The 20,712-nt window shown below is 34.7% G+C and overlaps 5 protein-coding genes and 1 non-coding gene across 10 annotated transcripts; 4 read left to right on the top strand and 2 right to left on the bottom strand.

Moving 5' to 3' along the window:
* Nucleotides 1-580: 580 nt before the first annotated feature.
* On the top strand, nucleotides 581-5,046 carry LOC105800209 (dynamin-related protein 12A). Of its 2 annotated transcripts, XM_012631195.2 has the most exons (16): nucleotides 583-866; nucleotides 949-1,012; nucleotides 1,088-1,195; nucleotides 1,299-1,400; nucleotides 1,519-1,569; nucleotides 1,836-1,897; nucleotides 2,166-2,256; nucleotides 2,505-2,569; nucleotides 2,672-2,866; nucleotides 3,014-3,133; nucleotides 3,244-3,314; nucleotides 3,423-3,648; nucleotides 3,935-3,985; nucleotides 4,112-4,340; nucleotides 4,460-4,599; nucleotides 4,699-5,046. In XM_012631195.2, exons 1-16 carry the CDS (start codon nucleotides 738-740, stop codon nucleotides 4,825-4,827), a joined length of 1,833 nt encoding a protein of 610 aa, XP_012486649.1. In that variant the 5' UTR covers nucleotides 583-737; the 3' UTR covers nucleotides 4,828-5,046. The 2 variants fall into 2 exon arrangements, with proteins under 2 accessions (XP_052476821.1, XP_012486649.1); XM_052620861.1 differs by having other exon boundaries at nucleotides 581-866; nucleotides 3,244-3,648.
* Nucleotides 5,047-5,234: 188 nt separating this feature from the next.
* On the top strand, nucleotides 5,235-7,456 carry LOC105800210 (GDSL esterase/lipase At1g71691). Its single transcript, XM_012631196.2, has 5 exons — nucleotides 5,235-5,782; nucleotides 5,926-6,053; nucleotides 6,365-6,604; nucleotides 6,704-6,959; nucleotides 7,055-7,456. The coding sequence occupies exons 1-5, from the start codon at nucleotides 5,428-5,430 to the stop codon at nucleotides 7,297-7,299; spliced, it is 1,224 nt and encodes a 407-aa protein (XP_012486650.1). The 5' UTR covers nucleotides 5,235-5,427; the 3' UTR covers nucleotides 7,300-7,456.
* A 21-nt stretch (nucleotides 7,457-7,477) lies between these two features.
* On the bottom strand, nucleotides 7,478-10,571 carry LOC105800213 (calcineurin B-like protein 8). 3 transcript variants are annotated; one of them, XM_052620862.1, is made up of 9 exons: nucleotides 10,197-10,571; nucleotides 9,385-9,535; nucleotides 9,013-9,109; nucleotides 8,797-8,856; nucleotides 8,607-8,725; nucleotides 8,436-8,488; nucleotides 8,116-8,196; nucleotides 7,910-8,022; nucleotides 7,478-7,764 (listed from the first exon to the last, which is right to left on the bottom strand). In XM_052620862.1, the coding sequence occupies exons 2-9, from the start codon at nucleotides 9,473-9,475 to the stop codon at nucleotides 7,689-7,691; spliced, it is 690 nt and encodes a 229-aa protein (XP_052476822.1). In that variant the 5' UTR covers nucleotides 9,476-9,535; nucleotides 10,197-10,571; the 3' UTR covers nucleotides 7,478-7,688. The 3 variants fall into 3 exon arrangements, with proteins under 3 accessions (XP_052476822.1, XP_012486653.1, XP_052476823.1); XM_012631199.2 differs by having other exon boundaries at nucleotides 8,607-8,715; nucleotides 9,027-9,109; nucleotides 10,197-10,561; XM_052620863.1 differs by lacking the exon at nucleotides 10,197-10,571 and adding an exon at nucleotides 9,666-10,158.
* A 2,725-nt stretch (nucleotides 10,572-13,296) lies between these two features.
* Nucleotides 13,297-15,972, top strand: LOC105800212 (F-box protein SKIP8). 2 transcript variants are annotated; one of them, XR_008189120.1, is made up of 4 exons: nucleotides 13,297-14,016; nucleotides 14,339-14,535; nucleotides 15,353-15,463; nucleotides 15,588-15,732. XR_008189120.1 is itself a non-coding variant. In XM_012631198.2 (3 exons), exons 1-3 carry the CDS (start codon nucleotides 13,543-13,545, stop codon nucleotides 15,844-15,846), a joined length of 930 nt encoding a protein of 309 aa, XP_012486652.1. In that variant the 5' UTR covers nucleotides 13,299-13,542; the 3' UTR covers nucleotides 15,847-15,972. The 2 variants fall into 2 exon arrangements, 1 of the variants encoding a protein (XP_012486652.1); XM_012631198.2 differs by lacking the exon at nucleotides 15,353-15,463 and having other exon boundaries at nucleotides 13,299-14,016; nucleotides 15,588-15,972.
* A 181-nt stretch (nucleotides 15,973-16,153) lies between these two features.
* TRNAQ-CUG (transfer RNA glutamine (anticodon CUG)) lies at nucleotides 16,154-16,225 on the top strand. The gene has a single exon. It is a non-coding gene; the product is annotated as a tRNA-Gln (tRNA).
* A 512-nt stretch (nucleotides 16,226-16,737) lies between these two features.
* LOC105797743 (uncharacterized) lies at nucleotides 16,738-18,152 on the bottom strand. The gene has a single exon (XM_012627668.2). It carries the CDS (start codon nucleotides 17,542-17,544, stop codon nucleotides 16,897-16,899), a length of 648 nt encoding a protein of 215 aa, XP_012483122.2. The 5' UTR covers nucleotides 17,545-18,152; the 3' UTR covers nucleotides 16,738-16,896.
* Nucleotides 18,153-20,712: the final 2,560 nt, after the last annotated feature.

Genomic DNA, 20,712 nt, shown 5'->3' with positions numbered 1-20,712 from the left:
TTAATTTAATTTTATTATTTCAAATTATCAACCATATTGAGTATGCACTAGTTTTGACATTAATTATCTATTAATCATTCAATTTTATATTTTATTTTTGAACATTAGTTTCATTGTAAATTCTTATCAAATCTACGTTCTTCTACATTAATAACAATAATGAGCTAAAACTCAAATCACAATCTTCATATTTTATTAACATACACATTCTTAAAAATTACCATATAAATTATGTTTTCTTAAAGGTTTTGAACTTAATAACATATAATTATCACTTTATCAGTAATTCATAAAAATACAAAAAAAAATGTTTCTTAAATAAACTCGAATATTTTAAGATAAATATAAATCTAAATAATTGGTAGAAAAACGTAAAAATCAATTAGGATTAAAAAAAAAAAAGAGTTAACAATTGGTAGAAAACAAAGAGCGACTTTGCAACAGACTCGCGACTCGCGAGTTAACTCAACCGAGCTAGCGAGTCATAGACTTCTCATTTTCTCTAGGCGTTGCTTATTGTCTTGTCGTATCGAGACTGAGTCACCTTTTAAGTAAAACGGGCTTCACTTTAAAGCCAACCTCTTCGTTTTTCTTCCCATTTTAAAACTCATCAAAAAAGAAAAGAAAAAAAAAAAAACTGTCTCAGATCTGAGGTGCCGTTGCTGATTAGTTCATCAGCTTGATTGAATCTGACGCCTATTATCGTCGCCGGCACCGATCTGTTGCTTTAAAAAGAAATGGATAATTTAATTTCTCTTGTGAACAAGATTCAAAGAGCTTGCACCGCTCTTGGTGACCATGGAGAAGCAAGTGCATTGCCGACTCTTTGGGACTCATTACCTGCGATTGCCGTCGTCGGCGGTCAGGTCAGCACTCGATCTTCCGTTCTATTTTCAATTCTAGTATTTTTTTTTCTTTCAGCTGACATGAGGTTTCGAATTTGAACAGAGTTCAGGGAAGTCTTCGGTGCTCGAAAGCATTGTCGGCAAAGATTTTTTACCCCGTGGATCAGGTAAAATTAAGAAAAGACGACATTAAATCAAGAAATGAGTATTTTTTTTGTTCACTGAGTTAAAAATTAATGCAGGAATTGTTACCCGGAGACCTCTGGTGTTGCAGCTTCATAAGAGTGATGAAGGAAGCAGAGAATACGCTGAATTTCTTCACCTTCCAAGAAAAAGATTTACCGATTTCGGTAAGTTTATTACTTTTATCCTTTCAGCTTTCGTTTTCGTGCCAAATTTTAGCATCAGTTAGACTTAGGTTTTAACTTCATTAATCATTATCTGTGTTTGCAGCTGCCGTCAGGAAGGAGATTCAAGATGAGACGGATAGAGAAACTGGCCGAACCAAGCAAATCTCCAGTGTTCCAATTCATCTTAGCATATATTCTCCCAATGGTATAATCTGGTGGCAGATAATTATTCCTTCTCTTTTGTGGATTATTTATTTTCTATGTATTTACTAGTTTTTTTCCCCTTTACTTATTATGTGTTTCCCTCCCCCTTTTTTTTGCAGTTGTCAATTTGACTCTGATTGACCTTCCTGGTCTTACGAAGGTAGCAGTTGGTAAGTTAATGAATGCCTAGTAAATTTGCACCTAGAAAATTTTAAGCCTTATATTACTGTTATTCGTTGTCTGCAATATATTTCCACGGTGACCTAAAAAAGAAGTGTAATATTCGAAGTGCAATTGTCTTTCTCATTTTAAATTCAAATGTAATAGCCATACCATTTTATCACTTTTAAACCCTATCCTTTTAGATTTTCCGCTGCATTCTTGATTAATTTGTATGATACTATGCGAAATTGATTGATTATCTTGCTAAATGTAGAGGGTCAGCCCGAGAGCATTGTGCAAGATATTGAGAACATGGTTCGCTCTTACATTGAGAAGGTAAAATGCATTTGATCTTTATTGTGTGCTCCTTCTAGTAAAATTTACTTAAATAAGATTTACAATGATGTTACTGCCAACAATATTTTAGGATAATGCGTATTTTATATGTGACTTCTTCGAAAATCCTAGGAAAAGTGGATTGTAGGTTGTTGCTGCAAATTGCCACTTCCTCTGTTTCCAATAACTTTGCAGTGTACATTTTTTATGGTTTGTGCAAGAATGACAGCTGAACATTGTTGCTATTTTTCTTGAACTTTTTCTGCAGCCCAACTGTATTATCTTAGCAATTTCACCTGCTAATCAAGATCTTGCTACATCGGACGCAATTAAAATCTCAAGAGAGGTGGATCCTACAGGTTATTATTTTGCTATACTAGTTCATTCAATATTCTTTTTTCCTTGCCATGCAGCACAAGACTATCATCGTCTCTACTTTCTTTTAAGAGATATCAATGAACCGTGAAGTCATGCGTGTTTTTAAATCTGTACTACTAGTGTAAAAGGATTGCTATGATGTGTAAACTTTTGACTCATTGGTTGCTCAAAGCATTATGGTTGGATGTTTTGGGTTTTCTGATACTAAGCATTGTTATAAATCTTTCAGGGGAGAGGACTCTTGGTGTCTTGACAAAGATTGATCTGATGGATAAGGGCACTGATGCAGTTGATGTAACTTGTTTTATGCATGATTTGGATGCTAAAACTTTTAAATCTTTAGTATTGGATGCCTTAGGTGTTATCATGTTCTGATTCATGTTTCCTTTGACTTAGATATTGGAAGGCAAATCTTATCGGCTGAAATTCCCTTGGGTTGGTGTTGTGAATCGCTCACAAGCAGATATTAACAAGAATGTTGATATGATTGCTGCTCGACGTAGAGAGCGTGAGTATTTTTCTAGTACGCCTGAGTATAGGCATCTTGCTCATAGAATGGGTTCTGAGCATCTTGCTAAGATGCTTTCAAAGGTAATCTATAGGGCGTTTATTTCTTTTTTCCTTTTTTTTTTTTTTCCTTTTTATCCTATACTTTCTTGTAAAGGACAAGATGATACTGGGTTTAGTGCTATCTTTTCTTAAGTTGTATTAACTTTGTCATACTGGTTAATGTCTCAGCATTTGGAAACTGTTATCAAGTCTAGAATCCCTGGCATTCAGTCCCTTATTAATAAAACAATTGCTGAACTTGAAACCGAATTGAGTCGCCTTGGAAAGCCTATTGCAGCTGATGCGGGTGTAAGTGTGCTCTTGTGTGTGGATTTTGGAATTCTTTGGCTATTCCACTTGCAGTTGATTATTAGTTATAAGCTCTTTAGGAATTGCTGATGATTGAGATGCTTATACAGGGGAAGTTGTACACAATTATGGAGATTTGCCGTCTTTTTGATCAAAATTTCAGAGAACATTTGGATGGGGTGTATGTATCAAGTCTTGTTTTACCTTCCTTAATACACCTGTCTTTAACATCATTCAATTTTGCTAATTTTGTTAGAGATTTTGTCTTGACTTTCAATGTTGTTCACAGGCGTACTGGTGGTGATAAGGTTTACAATGTTTTCGACAACCAACTTCCTGCTGCTTTGAAAAGGTTGCAATTTGACAGGCAACTATCAATGGAGAATATTAGGAAGCTCATTACTGAAGCTGATGGCTATCAACCACATTTAATAGCTCCTGAACAAGGATACCGTCGTTTGATTGAATCTACTTTAGTTACTATCAGAGGTCCAGCTGAGGCTGCTGTTGATGCGGTATGAAAGTAAATTTTAGAAAAAATGCTATATCTGTCATATTCAATTTGGCATGCCAAGATCATCTGGTTTTCTTTTTCTTTCAGCATCAGTTCAGTTGTGATTCTTAAAAAACATTTTTTTTCTTTCAAGTATCAAGATTCTTGCTATCCTCTTCTATTTAGTTGTCTTACATAAAAAATGTTGATAATTTTTAATTGCTATTAAGGTCTCGGTTTACTGGGGATCATGTTGGTCATAGACTGATGCTTCAAATTGTATTGATTTCATTTGTTACATTTTTCAGACTCATTCCATTCTGAAGGATCTGGTTCACAAGGCTATGAGTGAAACTCCAGTATGTTCCCATCTTTGCTTATATTGTTCATGTATCAAAGAAATTTTGCCTGCTATTTTTCTATCTTTTGACATTGAGTTTAGTATTCTTCAAGGTTTATAAGAGTCAACATGGTTTGGTTTTCAGGAGTTAAAGCAATATCCTGCACTCAGAGTAGAGGTGGGAAATGCTGCAATTGAGTCTCTTGAAAGAATGAGGGATCAGAGCAAAAAAGCAACACTTCAACTGGTTGATATGGAATGTTGTTACCTTACAGTTGAGTTCTTCCGAAAGCTTCCTCAAGACGTGGATAAGGGTGGCAGTGCTACGCAATCTATATTTGACCGATACAATGACTCCTACCTGAGGAGAATTGGTAGGTTCATATACACAAAAGTTTGAGGATGGATCTCAATTGTTTGAAACTTAATCGAAGGATACTATTATTCAATGTATTTTATTTCTGATAATGGGTTTCTAACAATGTATGAGCAGGAAGTACAGTTTTGTCTTACGTAAATATGGTCTGCGCTACTTTGCGCCACTCGATTCCAAAGTCCATTGTTTATTGTCAAGTCCGTGAAGCTAAAAGAAGCCTGCTTGACTTTTTCTACACGGAATTGGGTAAACTGGAGGTGAGAAATGTCCTCTCTTAACCAATTTACCGTCCGTTACTTATTTTGGTGAAACAGATGTGGATCAGTGAATGATTTCTGGGAATTTTTTTTTTGTAGCAAAAACGATTATCGGCATTACTGAATGAGGATCCAGCAATCATGGAACGCCGATCCGCTCTTGCGAAGAGACTGGAATTATATAGGAGTGCACAAGCTGAAATCGATACGGTCGCTTGGTCCAAGTAAAGAGTGGGTAAATTTAGATCCATGGGGCATGGTATTGGGATCTGTTTTGTTGTATTTTCGTTAAAGCAATATATTTTTTACCATATTTTAGAATCCAAACATCATTTGTTGTGTATTCTGAGTTTCTTTAAAGCTGTATAATATGCATGTTTTGCCACTTTATCCTTTATGTGAATTTTCATTCATTAATTTAAGCATCCGAACACATTTTGGAAATAACTTGAGTCTTACCCAAATACCTTTCGATTTTTTCTTTTTTCTTTTTGCAATTTATTAATTTAAGCATTTTTGAGATAAATTTTAAAATTACTAGATAAATCCTCTTCCCATGCTTCGGAAAATTAGTCATATTTTGACTAAGGTATTTATATTGGTGTATAATGATTTGATTTTAAATTAGTCATATTTTGAATAAGATATATAACCGCAATACTTTGGAAATAATTAATAAAGTAATCAGTTATGATATTTAATAAAACTATTAGCATTAAAAAAGAAATTAACTAACCACTCCCCCCATTTTCCACAAACTAATCTACTTTCCCTGCCCGCCAAATTCCAAACCTGACTCCCTCTTCTTGAAACATAAACACAAAAGAAATGTTAACTACTCATCTTCTTGCCATCTTTCTCGTTTCCGCCATTGTTGCGCATTCCAAAGCTCTTCGATTCCCTCAAGAACTTTACAATCTTTCCTCAAATCAGATCTTCATTGTCGATAACCTTTCCAGGCCTCCTTCTTCTTCAGCTTCTCCCACGCCCTTGTTATCCCCAGCTGTTTCTTCCCCTCTGGTCCCTGCACTCTTCATTATCGGCGACTCCACTGTCGACTGTGGCAACAACAACTATCTTGGCACCTTTGCTCGCGCCGATCGTCCTCCTTATGGTCGAGATTTCGACACCCATCTCCCCACTGGACGCTTCTGCAATGGAAGAATCCCTGTTGATTATCTTGGTAATTCATCACTATCTTATCTTTCTTCATTTTCTTGCCTGATTTTATTCATGTTTTAGGTATTGAGTGTCACATTGGGTTAGTTTTAACTCCGTGGCTTTTTTCCCTTTTTCATATTTGGATTTTGGTTACCTTTTAATCAGCATTGCATCTTGGACTTCCCTTTGTGCCGAATTATCTTGGACAAACTGGAGAGCTGGAAGATATGCTTCATGGAGTCAACTATGCATCTGCCGCCGCTGGCATTATTTTCTCAAGTGGATCGGAGTTGGTATGAATATGATTTCAACTGTCTCATTAATAAATATATAAGATTTATTTTATCAACTTGTAATTCGGATTGAAGTTCTTGCAAGTGCTTACAGTCACCCTCAAAAGATGGCATCCAGAAGTCTGGGATTCGAATCTCGGCTGTCCCTTGCTTTGGGCAAATGGATATTGCTAAAGGGTACAAAAGATCCCAGGAATTCGCGGCTCTCCAAATACACCAGTTTGGGGTACTCGCACCCTGAGATCAAGTAACATAAATCACAATTTCTCCTTTAGGTAACTAGATATTCATAGCATTTGTTCATCAAATAGGGTCAGCACATCTCACTCACCCACCAAATTCAGCAGTTCAGTGATACTTATCAGCAGTTCGTTTTAAGCCTGGGTGAGGATGTCGCCATTGATCTCATCTCCAGTTCAGTTCTTTACGTTTCGATTGGGATAAATGACTACATACACTACTATTTGCGTAATGTATCAAATGTGCAAAATTTGTACTTACCTTGGGGCTTCAATCAGTTCTTAGCCTCCACAATGAGGCAGGAAATAAAGGTGACTATCACTGTCTTCTCTTTGTTTCATGCTTAATTCTAGTTTGTTGGAATTCGGATTTATTGGTAACTCCTGACCTGTTAAGTATTGGTAAACCAGAATTTGTACAACACAAATGTTCGGAGATTCGTTGTGATGGGGCTACCACCAATCGGTTGTGCTCCGTACTACTTGCAGCGGTACAAGAGCAACAATGGGGAGTGTGTTGAAGAGATAAATGATATGATCATGGAGTTCAACTTTTTCATGAGATACATGACTGATGAGCTTCTCCATGAGCTTCCTGATGCTGGCATAATTTTCTGTGATGTGTTTCAAGGTTCCATGGATATAATTCGCAACCATAAGAGTTATGGTATGATCATCCAAATTCCGAACCGTGTTTTTCTCTATGCATTTTGTTTGAGATCCTTGATTACCTTTTGATGGCTTTTATGGATTCCAATTCAGGTTTCGAGTCCACTGCCAATGCTTGCTGTGGGTTGGGGAAATATAATGGATGGATGATGTGCATGTCGCCGCAAATGGCGTGTCGCAACGCTTCAGATCACATCTGGTGGGATCAGTTTCATCCAACTGATGCAGTGAATGCGATACTTGCAGACAATGTGTGGAGCAGCCGTCACACTGAAATGTGCTATCCAATGAACTTGGAAAAAATGGTTTTTAGTCAAAGCCTGAACAACCTCGTATAAAATCTTCTTCTGCTAGCAGGTAGCATCTTTATCTGCTAGAATTTATTACCGACAAACAAAGATTGAAACTAGCATAGGGAACAGTCTGATTGAGAAATTTGTTATTAGCACTAATTGTAAAGATGTTATATACTGCTTTAATGTTGGATTTACAAAATGTAAAATAGATTACTGAGCATATAAAACATCATATTACTCTTTAGAATTCATATAAATTCTTTCCAGTCATCCGGAACGAGTTTTCATCTCTGTTTGGAATTGAATAAATTTTCAGTACATACAGTTCCTATATGGTGCAGAAGGCATCAAGTTATTGAAAATTGAAATCAGATTTCATAATCTAAGTGCAAACAATGACCTGAAATCAATCGCTTCAGTTCAATTTTTTCTCAATTCTTCACTGGTTGCTGCAAATCTGAGACTCCGGAGTTCATTACAAAGCTGGGAAATGCAAGGGTTAATTCCCTGAAACATAATATCCGAAAGTAAATATTTCATCGAATGACTGAGTTTGGAATCGAAAAGAGAAGACCGAACTCGAGTGCCACTCATAGAAGGAAAAAGGATGAACTTAGACTAGAGGTGAAGATGAAAGAACTTTAGAACTCACTTCAAATCTGAAAGAGTCATGATCTTTATGATTGACGGATTCTTTTTCACGAATTCCTTCCATTCTTCGTCATCGATCTTCCCATCTCTTTTCGTATCTGCCTCCATCATTGTCTGCACAAATAGGAATATATGGGCATTATATAAAAGGTCCAGAAAGCAGAATGATACAATGGAACAAATCTATCAGTTCAAAATGTCCAGCACCTTTTCCACAATCAAGTCCACCACATCTTCGGAAAGTGACAAGTTGTTTTCGCAAAGTAGAGCCGTTACCATCTCTTTCAACTTCCGATTTAGGTCATAAAGAAGGAAAATGAGATGAAACGTTAGAATCTGAATGCAATGATCAACAAGAATATTGAGTAGTAAACTACAAAATTATAGAAGTTTGATTTCGAAAATGGAAACATGATGACAATAGTACTACATCAATCAGGCAAGATAATAAAAAGAGTGGATTTTCGTTGATATTGACGTTATCTGAAGCAAACAATTAAGAAAAGATCAAGTTATAAAGTACTTACTTCTTCAGCCTCGATGCAGCCGGTCTGTCGTAGGTCATACAATCTAAATAAGACTGTAAGAAGATATATTTACCAACTTTAGTTTTCATTTGTAAGAATAACAGAAATGAAAGAAGTATTTTTGATGCTATGGTAGATGATAACATTTTATCTCAGATGTGTATTACGTACAAGCAATTTTATCTGCTTCGGGAGCATTAGGATGGAACACACTTAAAGACCGGACGAACTCTCCGAATTCAATAACCCCATTATGTTTAATATCGAATAAATCAAATATCTGCAATAAACTAGATACGTATTGAGAATTAAAGCATATAAAATGACGAAAGAAAATAGTTCCGAATGACAGGATACTCACTCTATCCGCAAAGAGGTTCTGCTTATTGCTGGTTTTAAAGAGTGCAAGCTGAAATTCTTCCTGTTTGGAGAACATTTCAAAGAAAGTGAACTTAAAAGAAATGGTGAAAGAACATGTATTGATTTTTCCAAATTTCAAAGAAGCTATGGTTGGTACATTGCCACTCAAACAATCTAAGATAACCCCACAAACAGAAATCAAATATATGAACCATACCGGAATAGATGTACCTTGTGAATCAGACCATCGTCAATTATGGAGCTGCTTAACTTCTTGAACAGATCATATAAAGCTTCTACTTCGTTCACCGTAACTGTCAAAATTTAAGACATGCTGTACACTTAGGCAACCAAATATACCACAGATTGTGCGAATTGATACTCGGAAATCTAGCCTTTTAAGCAGCAGCATATGTAGGATCGATATCCTTTCATCTATGAATCTTAAAAACTAAAGCCGTTTCAAAGTTAAGTACTCTACAAGTATATTGTTTGCACAACAGAACTAAGTGGGAATTGCGAAAAGAAAAAGACTGAAACATGTAAAGAGAAAACAAGTTATTAGGTCATTCTTCACTGTCTAACTTACAAGGTGTTTCGGAAGCAAGATTGATAGGCGCTTCATACCCAGGCTTGTGTCTAAGTTTCTTCAAGCAAAAGCAGCCCATCAAAGTATGCATAACTAAACAAAACAAGATTCTCACGGATGGGATTCGAGCAAATAGTCTGTCTGATGATATCTGCTACATCGAGACAAGAATTTACATCCATCCAACAGTTAAATCCTTAATAAACTAAAACCATCATTTCTGTATCTCAAAATTTTACTATGAATACTCTCTTAAAAGAACTGTAACTACTATATTTTACCAAGCAAGAAGGAAACAGTCACCACCAAAAACAGTGACGGGACAAAGATATGCAATGAAGTGAATCGTTTGATAGTGGTTTGGCATCCAAAATAAAAAAATAGTTAGTAATGAATTGAATCTACTAAACTGGATCTGCAGGAGTGGGTGTTAGATTCTGATTCTCTTAATTACTTGAGCTAATTCCTTAACCATTAATGACATTTAGGTCCAAAAGAAATCAAGATCCTAAAAATGCAGAAAATCATGCGAGAAAGTCAACTAGTTTTACAGACAGGAAGATGGTGTAGGACCCAAAATAACAAATAGAAGAAAAAAGTCGACATTGTCCCATTCCAACTGTTCCATTCAATCAAAACAACCAATAATCAAGCTTTCAGTTGTCTTAAATTAAACCAATGCATCCCACAAAAAGAAAAAAAAAACCATTAGTTAAAAGATGACACCAGTTCAAAATCTATAAAAGGGATGAATTTTCCTACCATATATTGAAATACCAAGAGAAATTATAGATTTTGGTACATGAGTTGACCTTTATTTTTCGGAAAGAGGAGGAGGACGAGGAGATTGGTGATTTCAGAACTCCATTAATTAGCTGAGCTCAGTACTCCACTGGTGCTTTGTTCTTCTTCTTTTGTCTTGATTGTGCTTGGATTTGCAGACTATAATGGCTGATGATGACAATAGCTTTTTCTGATTCATTTTCTATGTTCCTTTTGAAACAATTATTTATATTTCCTAAAGTCTTCGCCTTTGATTTATAGTTTTCTAACAAAAGTACAAAACCAGCGTTGTCGGTTTGTCCAAGTCCGATTATTGTTTTGAACTGACTATGTTGTAGGCTTCCACAAATCACATACAGCTCAACTTCAACTTCAATTTCATGGCTAACGTAGGACATCCATACCTCTCACTAGTGCTCCTTTAGTCACTACATGTATATTTTTGCTAAATTCAGCTATTGAACTAGACTTTTCTTAATTTAGTTTCCATTTTGATACTTAAATAACGCTAATTAATAAAAAAATGTAGGACATGGTAGATGACATCATTGACTTCATATGTTGGAGTAAAATAGTAAAATATCAAGGCCTTGTAAGGTGGCTTAAAGCCCATTAGAAGAAGTCTACAAAGTCAAGAATGCCCATGCCCAGTAAAAATCCATTGATTCAAGGTTTAAGGAAGAATCTTTCTACCTACTGATGTATCTTCTAAGCCTATAATGCGAAGTCGGCTTCCTCAAGTTGTCACCAAAAGCTCTATAAATAGCAAATATCATTGTCATTTGCAACCATACCATCAGTCACAAGGTTTCTTTCTAACCTTTTAAAATTTTCAAAATTTGGTTAAGATGAGTGTTTTTGTGAGTCTACTTTTCATGAAGGTCAATTTTTCTATTTATAAAGCACGATCTCTTAATTTGACATACCAGGATTAAATAGGTCTCCATGTATACTAACACATATCTTATTCTAGGGTCAATACGTGTCTCTTAAGTATGAGTTCACTACATGGTGGTGCAAACCCATTCAGGCAAACTATATGGTTTGACGAACTATATACTTAGCGAAATAAAAAGGGTCAGGTTGATCTTAATTGAATAGCCGGTCAATTATAGCGAACACCATAACAAGTTACATGCTTGATTTGATCGTTGGAGTGTGCTCTAGAGGTAAAAATTCCAGCCTACACTAACCACAACTCCTTTCTTGCATGTCCAAAGAAAGACTCAAGAAATTCGAGGAGTCAGCTACATCTATAAGTCACTCAAAAACCACATGATTATGTCTTTCCACACTCTACGGCTTTCCAACACCTAATTTTGGGTTTAGGTCTTGTCAAGTTCCTTTCACCACTTTTAATTTTTCCTCCAACTCGAAACCTTGAGCCAAGACATCCTTCATTCTCAAGGAGTCTATAAACTATTGTAATTGCATGTAAACTACGAGATAACCTTCCATTGCACCAAGATCTCACGCTCAAGTAACTTTGAAACCATAGTCACAAGACCCTTACATCCTAAGAGGAGTTTGAGGAGTCTAGAATGTCTACAACTCACTTAGAAACCCCAAGATTAGGCCTCTCCGCGCCACAAAGCCGTCCAACACCTAAATCCAAGTTCAAACCTACAAGCTTTTTGCATCACCTATAGTTTCTCTCCCCTTTGAAACTCCAAGATTAAGAAGTTCGAGTCTTTCATCCTCAAGGAGTTTGAAGAGTCCACATAGAATGCCTCACTCATCTCTCTCCCACTTTTAAGGCCTACCTCCCTCGGATACTATGTGAGCCGTCAATATTCCAGATAAGGAGTTTGAGGAGTTCGTAGGCCTCCTCAAATCTTGTCTAAGCTCCCTTGGCTCCTAAATGACAATCCTTAAGTTTATGCTGCTTCTTCTTCAACTCATTTTGGAGTTTCTTTCTCTTAAGGAGTAAGTGAAGCCGGAAGAGTTCTTAAAGTTATCCTTAGAGGCTCCTCGTCGTGTCTCGCAGTTAAGTAACCTTGAACTGATCTCTTCCTTTTCAATTTCTAACTCGTTTGTCATTTACTCTCACTAGGCTACCAATGTTACCCACTCATAAGTAGGAATGTTCTCGTTGTTGCGACTCTTTGCAGCAAGCCAAAATGGAAGCTATAGAAAGAAAAATAGTAGCCCCACCAACATTCCTCGGACTCAAAGCTCCGAAGAAACCCTTCTGCTTAGGAAATAAAAGTTGCTATGTTACCTAAAGGCATCAAGATGTTAGTTATGAAGACCTATATAAGCCATTCAATCCTATTGATCATATCAAAATACACTTAACTAACATGTCACTACAAGGAATGAATGCACTTATGTGCAAAAAGTTTTTTCAGAAAGAGCTTATTTATTAGCAATTTTGTTTTTATATAAAAAATAATTTGGAATCAAGTCTAATGTTATTATATTAGTAATAATTTTTTATTTAAATTTTAAAATATTTAAAAGTATTAATATCATATATTATAATGTTCAATATTATTAAACATACCTATTTAATTATTTATATTTAATATTACAATTTTATTTTAATAATAATTTTTAACAATAAAATTTTAAATTTTAAATAATGTTCTAAATATATTATTGAAAAATGTCTATATCAATATTTTAATAATAAATTTTTATTACAATTATAAATATAATAAATATTTTATAGTATAAAATATAAATATTTTAGTTATATAACTATGAATATTTGTTTAAATCATACTTAGTTTTATGTAATTTAAATTAAGTTTTGATTAGACAATTTTATTAGTTAAGTTTATATATATATGATATTAATTATTATAAAATAAATTTTGATTCTCAAAAGAAATATTACTATAATATTTTATAACAAATATACTTATACTATGTTTATTTCATAAAGAATAACTATTAAAAAATATTTTAAAAATTAACAAATAACGAAAAATATTTTATTAAAAATTATTTAAATATTAAAAATATTATTATTATTTTAAAATCAAACTATTTTCTCAAACTCTGAAATTAGGCTCAAATCAAAATTTCACAACTCAACTGGAGATGAAAAAATAACGTATCCTTTACGACGTCGTTGCTAAAGAAAATTTTCTAAAAACTACAATTACGAAACAATCCCCCAATGCTGACCTATTTTTTAGGTTTGAATTTCTCCCCCAACTCCGTTACGACTCTCCGTCCTCTCTTCTGCAACAAAATATAATTTAATTAAAAAAAAATCTTTTTCAAAACTTCAGGATATAGTATTGCCGAAAGCCTCAAATTAAGAAAACAGACCTGAGAATTGTGTTTTAATTAAATTTTGTTTTGGAACCAGTGGGAATTTCTAGGGTTTTACTTCATGTACGGCGAAGCTTTAATGTGTCATAAATGGAGTTTGCCTACAGCCTCTCCATAGCCTTCAAGTCCCTTCAGCCGTTCATCATAGCCACAATCATCACCTTCCTTTCCCTCCTCGTCGCCGTCCGTTCATTCTTCAAGAGGCCCCGCAAATCAAACGCCTCTGGTCCCTCCGCGTCATCCGGCAAAGACGAAACCAAAGGAGCCACACCCTCGTCCTCCTGCAACTGTTCCCTCTCCCGCAACGGAAATTCCGATTCTGAGGCGTTCGTTCGCGGCGTTGCCGGTGCTCCGGTTGAGGGAAGTATGGTGACCGCGGATGTTTCCAATGTAGTGGCCGAGAGACAGAACGGGGCGTCGATGATGGAGCAGTTAGTGCCGGAGATTACAACACACGCGCTCAGTTACTTGGATTATCCGAGCCTTTGCCGGCTCTCCATGACGAATTCGCTGATGAGAAAGGCGGCCAATGATGATAATGTTTGGAAAGCGCTTTATCACAAGGTAACCAATTTCCTCAATCTTTAGTTCTTAGTTTATTGTAGAGTAGAATTAAGAACCTAACTAAACAAAATCATGGCACTACTTGTTTATTTCGAATGAAAAAAATGTACTTGCTTTAATGTTTATGTGTCTTCTATTTTGTTCCTTTGTGGTGTGAGTTTCTTATCACCTCATAGGCTTTAGTAAGCAATCAATGAATCACTCAAAATTTTGAACTTTTGGGCCGTTAGCTGGTGATTGCAATTTTTTTTCTCTTACCATTGTGCATTATCATGTTTCTCTTAAAAGTTGGTTGTTTCTGTGTTAATCTTTTGTTTGTTAGGATTTTACTTTGGAGCAAGATACCGTAACACCATTTAATGGGTGGAAGGCATACTATGCGGCTACAAGAGCCGTAATGAATGTTAATACCGAATTCTTTAACATCATCAGAGATAGGTCTCTTCCAGGGATGATTCGTTTTTGGCTCAATGCGGATTATGTAAAGTGTGTTCATGCATCTGGAGAACTTTTTTCAGGGTATGTTTTTTACTTCTTTTTGTCTTTATGATGATGGAAGGTTATAATTTCAGTAATTCCTATGATTTTTCATCAAGCTTCTGCTGTAAAATTCATGGTCTAGTCTTGAGGTAGGTCTGGGTTCAAACTTTGAACTCAGCCCAGTAAAAGTTGTGGTGTCATTCCTCATTTTAATTCTTTTATCTTGTTGCTTGAACAATTTCATGTAGATCTGTTCCACTGTATGAGTTACATAGACATGCGCTTTTTTTTTGGCCATATAGATGGACATGCTTGTCTGCCCATTTATAGATGTAATATACTGCAGCAGTTAATTAAATGCGAGTCAAATGTGGATCTGGTCTCTTGATGTTTTCCTATCTAAGATGCCTAGTATATGCTGCGATGATTTCAAAATATATGAAACTAAAAAGGAGATATAACTCGGAGGATGATAGTGGATTGATTATACAACCACAACATATGTGGCTTGAGTCTGTTTAGTTGGTTCCAACATTGGAATTCTTTTACAATATTAGCTCATGGTGATTTCCTCACTTGGAGTAACAATGCTTTTTCCCTAACTTATCAGTGCACTTCAACAAAAAAAATGTCTCATGTTTTTTGCTATAAGCATGAGACAAATTTATGCTTCAAACAAAAGGCAAGGTACCCCATAGGTGCAGGAAGTATTGAGAAGAAGAGGTGTTATGCTGAAGATAGATGTGTCACATATACATAGACCAATTTTTAACAGTAGAAATAGATGAAAATTTTAATTGAAAAGATCAATTTGCTATTTGATTTAACTTAGGGACTAATTTGCTCATTTTTTCAGTAAAAGGGGCAAAATGCAATTTGACTCCTAGTACAAGGGCCTTCATGGTACTTTCACCCTCAGCCTAGTCGTATCAGAATTATGACCTTCATGGTGTTTTTTTCTGAGGAAGTAGGTTGACATTAGCTAATCTGCATATTAGTAAAATATATCATCTCAGTATTTTCCTTAGGCTTAGGTCTATCATATCACTGGTTTGCTTTGCTGATATCTGAGGTTCTTTTCCCAATTGCAGATATAATGCGGTAATATTCAGTTGGCACCTAGCATTTAATTTGCAGCAAGGGGTTGATTTTCATGTTACAGATGTTCGAGCCCGGGTATTGACAGACATGGCTTGGGTTACTATGAAAACCTATGTTGACATGGATAATAGCGCATTTAACATGACTAACGTCTTTGAGTTCCATCATGGACGGTGGTACCTTGTGCATCATCACAGCTCAGTTTTGCTCACTGATGGTGATATGGAGCAACATAATGTTAATGGATAACAGAAAATGAAGAGTTAATAGAAAGTGCATATTTTTAGGACTAGCCTTCATAACAGACACTAGCAGTTAATTTATTAGCAAAAGCAAAGTTTGCTTGAAATTTCAATCAAAGGTCCATCTTTCTCAGCTTTGCCACCTCAGTTTTGGTTTTTTTCCTTCTTTTTTTTTGCTCGTGTGGTAAATCATGTTTCATATTTTAGTCTAATGTTATTTCCTTGCCCTCTGATGCGGTAGACGGGATGGCGCAAGTCGGCTATAAAAGCGTAACACAATAACAAGGTTAAGTTTGGCCCCACAATCTCAAAAGAGTTCCATGGTCTAGTGGTCAGGACATTGGACTCTGAATCCAGTAATCCGACTTCAAATCTCGGTGGAACCTTAATTTTGTTTTTCTGTTTTGTTTTCTTTTAAAAGTAACTACTATTACTCAATAAACCATGGGTATTAATTAAAAGAAGGTATAATTTAGTCACTAGATTATTTAAAGTTTTTTTATTTAAGTTATATGGTTGTTAAAATTGATGCCATATGATTTTTTTATTCACACTATTTTCATCAATTGAAATTTTTTTTTATCAAATAGTTTTGGATGTTATATATTTGTAAATCAAAATTCAAATAGTTTTTTTGTCCGTTTTTTGACATTGACGATCAGATAGGTCGAATGTCACAAATCTAAAGTATGTTTTACCCGTCGATGTCACAAATCTACCGTACTTATCGTTGAATGTCGCATGAAGCTTTTTGATAGAAATTTAAAAAAAAAAAAACTTAATAGTAGAATGATTAAAATAAAAATTATTGATCTATTTTTAATTTATGGTTAAAGAATTTGACATAAATTATGAACCAATTAGAGTCAAACATGAAGATAAAGTCAAGAAGGGAGAGTGAAACTGAAAATAAGGCCATAACCAGAATTATCATTGCTTCTCCGAATTTGATGCTTGAAGCATTGAAGCCAACATGGGTTTCTAAAATTTCAATTAATTATATGTACAAGAAGCTGCTTAAGCTACTAAGCATTTTCTTTTCTAATTCAATAATTAGCTATGGTGATTTGGTATTATCAGTGGCAACCTTGAACACACTTGACACCGCTGGCTTCTTCCAGGAGGCCACCACACAAAACCGCTTGGTCCGCCGTGGAGTTACAACAGCTGAGCTAGCCGCCATCCTCATCTTCTCAATCAACGCCTCAGTGTTCACTTGTTGCGACAAAATATCCCCCAGTTGCTGACTGCTGATCACCAATTTCACCTTCCAAACCCCGTTCTTCTCCGACGACAGCACTTCCAGAGCCGACGACGACCCACTCGACAAATTCTCAACGAAATCCGCCGACGACATCTTCGGTGGCTCAATCTGATCAACCCGATCCACTTCATCTTTCTTAACACCTTCTTCCTTATCCTTTGGAATCACCCCAGAGTCACCATTTTTCTGAAACTTGTCCATGGGAAGAAGATAGTAAAATCCCCCATTAACCAAGCACTCATCTTCAGCCAATGGAGCTAAAGCTTGGCCTCTTCTGCAAATACCATACCCTGGAAAACCATTTACGATGTCCCGAGCTAGTTTGGGGCCCTTGAAATCAATGATTTCGCCGGCATCGGTTAAAACCCTGATGCCATGGCTGCACTCCTCAACGGCACCTTTGAGAGCACAATTCCCCATTTTAGAAATCAGTGTTAGCATTCACAGACAGACAGGCGCTTGAACTGGTATTTAAGACGTGGAATCTTTGGCAAAAACTAGTGGAAAGAAAATGGGGGAAGTACTTGGGGAAAGAGACAAATATGGTTTTGGTTTTCAAAAATTTGATCGGCGCCATGTGATGAGAAGACCGTTGGCAATGGCTTGTGATTATTTAAGGGGGGATTCAAGTTTTAAGCAGCATGGAATGGGGAAGGGGAAAAAGAATAGAAGAATTGATTAAAGAAATAGTAACGTAAACGACATTTCAGAAACAGTCTAAAATTTCTAATTTCTTAGCCGTCTAAAATTTGGGATTTTAATCCTATCAGTATGGCAAGGCGTTGTTGACTTATTTTAATAGATTTGATATTTGTTTTTTAAAGGAAGCCAGATCAATCACATAGTATTTATAAGCTATTACAGATCAAATTGAAGCAAACATTCCACTGTTGCAACCCTGGCCATGGCATCTGCGACGGAGTTGACACCAGGCACTGCATGCTGCACCTTCACTTGCCACTGTTGAGACATCAATTATCGAATATCATCAACCAAGTCAGTCGTTCCTCTTCTGCTTTGAGTTTTAAGGATCTATCTTCGATAGGCTATTAACTAGACTTGATCAGGTTCGGACTAAGCAGATGCAAAATTTAAAACTTATTTTTTAGGCCTACGCCAACCTAAAAAATTGATTTAAAATTCTGTTCAAGCTCAACCTAGATTAGTAATGCTAAACTCGAGCCCGACCTGACTCGTCCGTATTAAATTTCTTTAGATTATTTTTTATAGAAAAATAAATTAAAAAAATATAATACATTAAATATATTAAAAACATTAAAATAAATATTTCCTAACAAATTGAAAATAGATTAAAAAAAGTCTTTATACTTGAATAGCAGTAAGATAGTTTTAATTTAGCAAGCAAATATCTTTAAAATAGTAGCAAAATTAACAATAAAACAAGAGTTATACAATATCTAAATAATAATAACAAAATGGTTGTAAAACAACAGTGAAATGGAAGCAAAACAACAAGAAAACAACTGGTTCGGGCCGGCTCGGGTCAAAAAAATTACTACCCGGGACTCGACCCATCTAGAAAGCAAGTCTTATTTTTTTTATCCAAGCTCATTTTTTTTGGTGAATAATATAAAAACTATATTAAAGAATTACATTGGAGATGACTTAGAGATAAAAACACCCTTTTCCTTATTTGCTTCAAGAAATTCTAATGCTTCCTTAGGTGGGAGTTCAAACAATTGTAAGCCCTCCTTTTTTGCAACAAAACAATTTGTGCCTTGATTATGCTCCCTAAAAATGTATCTTAATATTCACCAACCTTTTTGAGACAATATGTGATGAATTCGTCTGATTAGGGCAGAGTTTGAAGTACTTAAAATATTTTCATATATGACATTAACAACCTCTAAACTGTCCGACTGAATTATCATCTTATCATGACCTATTCGTTGAGTGAGCTTTAAACCATTTAGAATACCCACATATATAATAAAAGAAAGAGTATGAATGGGTTGCCAAAAGTTCTGCGTAAATTCAACTAAATTATTTCCATTCTTTGATGGTGTAAATAAAATTTTAGACCAAAAAATAAATTTTGATTCCATATCTTATGCTGTACTTAATTACCATTTTCTTTGCTTGAGACTATAAAGTACATCGGAAAACCTAAAAAAACATACATATTTTTGAACAACAACATACTCACATCGTACGTTCATGTGATGAATTCAATTTTATACATTCTAATTATTTAAAATATAAGTTAAAGCTTTAGAACATGTCAAATTCCTTCTTAAAATCATTATCTATCAATGTTTAAAACCATTTTTCTATTTTAAAAATATAAATATTACCTTTTCTAAACTTTGTTTGAATAGGAATAAATCTTAAAATTATATATGAACCTTGATTTAATGTGTAATTGTATACATGAATTTTAATTTGGTGCAATAATACACGTGAAATTCTAATTTTGGTTCAAATGTATACTTGAAATAAATGCTTTAGTTTATTTTATATTAGATAAATATAATTATTTATGCATGCAATATATAAACATAAAATGATGTTATTATATCAATAATTGTGTTAACGATTTATAAGAATTGAATCAAATCAAAATTTCATGTATAAAATTGTACAAAATCAAAGTTCATGTATACAATTACACATTAAACCATAGTTTATGTATAATTTTGGTATTTATTCGAAAGAATATTACCAAAGTTCCTGTAATAAAAAATTGGAAAAAATATTAGACCACTAAATTTAAAACCAACAATATACTTAAATTTTAAATATAAAAATATATTAAATTAAATAATTTATGGAGCACGTTCATATTAGAGTTGTTAAATAAAAAATATTTTGTTAAAAATAAAAAAATAAAGGTTTTAAACAGTGCATGTTAATTTCGCAAAATTTTGTTATTTAATATAGAAAAGAAAAGTTTGGCTCCATTGGCATCATCATCAATGGTATACACCTTGTATTTGCCGTAGAAATTTCAAATACATCTACTTTAAATAATGCAAGTAATAAAAATTAAATCTTAAAAAAGAAGAAGCTTTTTTTTTATATATAAAAACTTTTAAAACAAAAAAATAAAGCTGAAAAGCCAATATTTTCATGATTTACGCCATCACCGGCGTTTTTAGCCTAGGTGACAAAGCCCCTTATATAATTCCATGGAAATTTTATACAAAAAAATAAAATTAATGATGAAAGCAATGGAGTAGTAGAAGAGTTTTCCAGAAACAACAAATGGGTGTGTAGGAGGTAAGTTTATTATTTATATGTCCTATCAGGGTTACCGTTTTGTGCAATTTGTACACTTAATGGTTCTAATTTTAAAAATGTACTGAATCATATGCTTTTGCATGGCTTCATCTAAAACCTCCCTTCTTGCTTGTACAAATGGATCAATTTGTGATAGACGGAATAGTAAATAGAGGCATAGGGAAACACTGAATGATCTGCCTTTTATGAAATACAAATATATTTTAATGATATAATTTTGGTCTTTTGTTAGAACAAGCAGATGGTAAGGTCCTGAGGTAGACAGAATGCATCACCTATGACTTAATGTCCCATCTTTGAAGATGGGTAGGCAGAATGATGGCGATGTTTGCCACAAAATTGAATGGA

The sequence above is a fragment of the Gossypium raimondii genome, chromosome 9 (genome assembly GCF_025698545.1).
Source record: "Gossypium raimondii isolate GPD5lz chromosome 9, ASM2569854v1, whole genome shotgun sequence".
NCBI lineage: Eukaryota > Viridiplantae > Streptophyta > Magnoliopsida > Malvales > Malvaceae > Gossypium > Gossypium raimondii.
The sequence above is the reverse complement of the archived record's forward strand: the minus strand, read 5'-3'. Positions and strand labels throughout refer to the sequence as shown.

What these genes read in the sequence shown, in the direction of transcription:
- LOC105800209 (XM_052620861.1), top strand. Translation starts at nt 738, where the DNA reads ATGGATAATTTAATTTCTCTTGTGAACAAGATTCAAAGAGCTTGCACC. An exon ending in TCTTACGAAGGTAGCAGTTG is followed by an intron (nt 1,570 to 1,835) that starts GTAAGTTAATGA and finishes TGCTAAATGTAG; the next exon opens with AGGGTCAGCCCGAGAGCATT. An exon ending in AAGAGAGGTGGATCCTACAG is followed by an intron (nt 2,257 to 2,504) that starts GTTATTATTTTG and finishes TAAATCTTTCAG; the next exon opens with GGGAGAGGACTCTTGGTGTC.
- LOC105800210 (XM_012631196.2), top strand. Translation starts at nt 5,428, where the DNA reads ATGTTAACTACTCATCTTCTTGCCATCTTTCTCGTTTCCGCCATTGTT. An exon ending in AATCCCTGTTGATTATCTTG is followed by an intron (nt 5,783 to 5,925) that starts GTAATTCATCAC and finishes CCTTTTAATCAG; the next exon opens with CATTGCATCTTGGACTTCCC. An exon ending in TCTCAAGTGGATCGGAGTTG is followed by an intron (nt 6,054 to 6,364) that starts GTATGAATATGA and finishes TTCATCAAATAG; the next exon opens with GGTCAGCACATCTCACTCAC.
- LOC105800213 (XM_052620862.1), bottom strand. Translation starts at nt 9,475, where the DNA reads ATGCATACTTTGATGGGCTGCTTTTGCTTGAAGAAACTTAGACACAAG. An exon ending in AGAACCTCTTTGCGGATAGA is followed by an intron (nt 8,726 to 8,796) that starts GTGAGTATCCTG and finishes ATACGTATCTAG; the next exon opens with TTTATTGCAGATATTTGATT. An exon ending in GCTGCATCGAGGCTGAAGAA is followed by an intron (nt 8,197 to 8,435) that starts GTAAGTACTTTA and finishes CTAAATCGGAAG; the next exon opens with TTGAAAGAGATGGTAACGGC.
- LOC105800212 (XM_012631198.2), top strand. Translation starts at nt 13,543, where the DNA reads ATGGAGTTTGCCTACAGCCTCTCCATAGCCTTCAAGTCCCTTCAGCCG. An exon ending in GGAAAGCGCTTTATCACAAG is followed by an intron (nt 14,017 to 14,338) that starts GTAACCAATTTC and finishes TTTGTTTGTTAG; the next exon opens with GATTTTACTTTGGAGCAAGA. An exon ending in TCTGGAGAACTTTTTTCAGG is followed by an intron (nt 14,536 to 15,587) that starts GTATGTTTTTTA and finishes TCCCAATTGCAG; the next exon opens with ATATAATGCGGTAATATTCA.
- LOC105797743 (XM_012627668.2), bottom strand. Translation starts at nt 17,544, where the DNA reads ATGCTAACACTGATTTCTAAAATGGGGAATTGTGCTCTCAAAGGTGCC.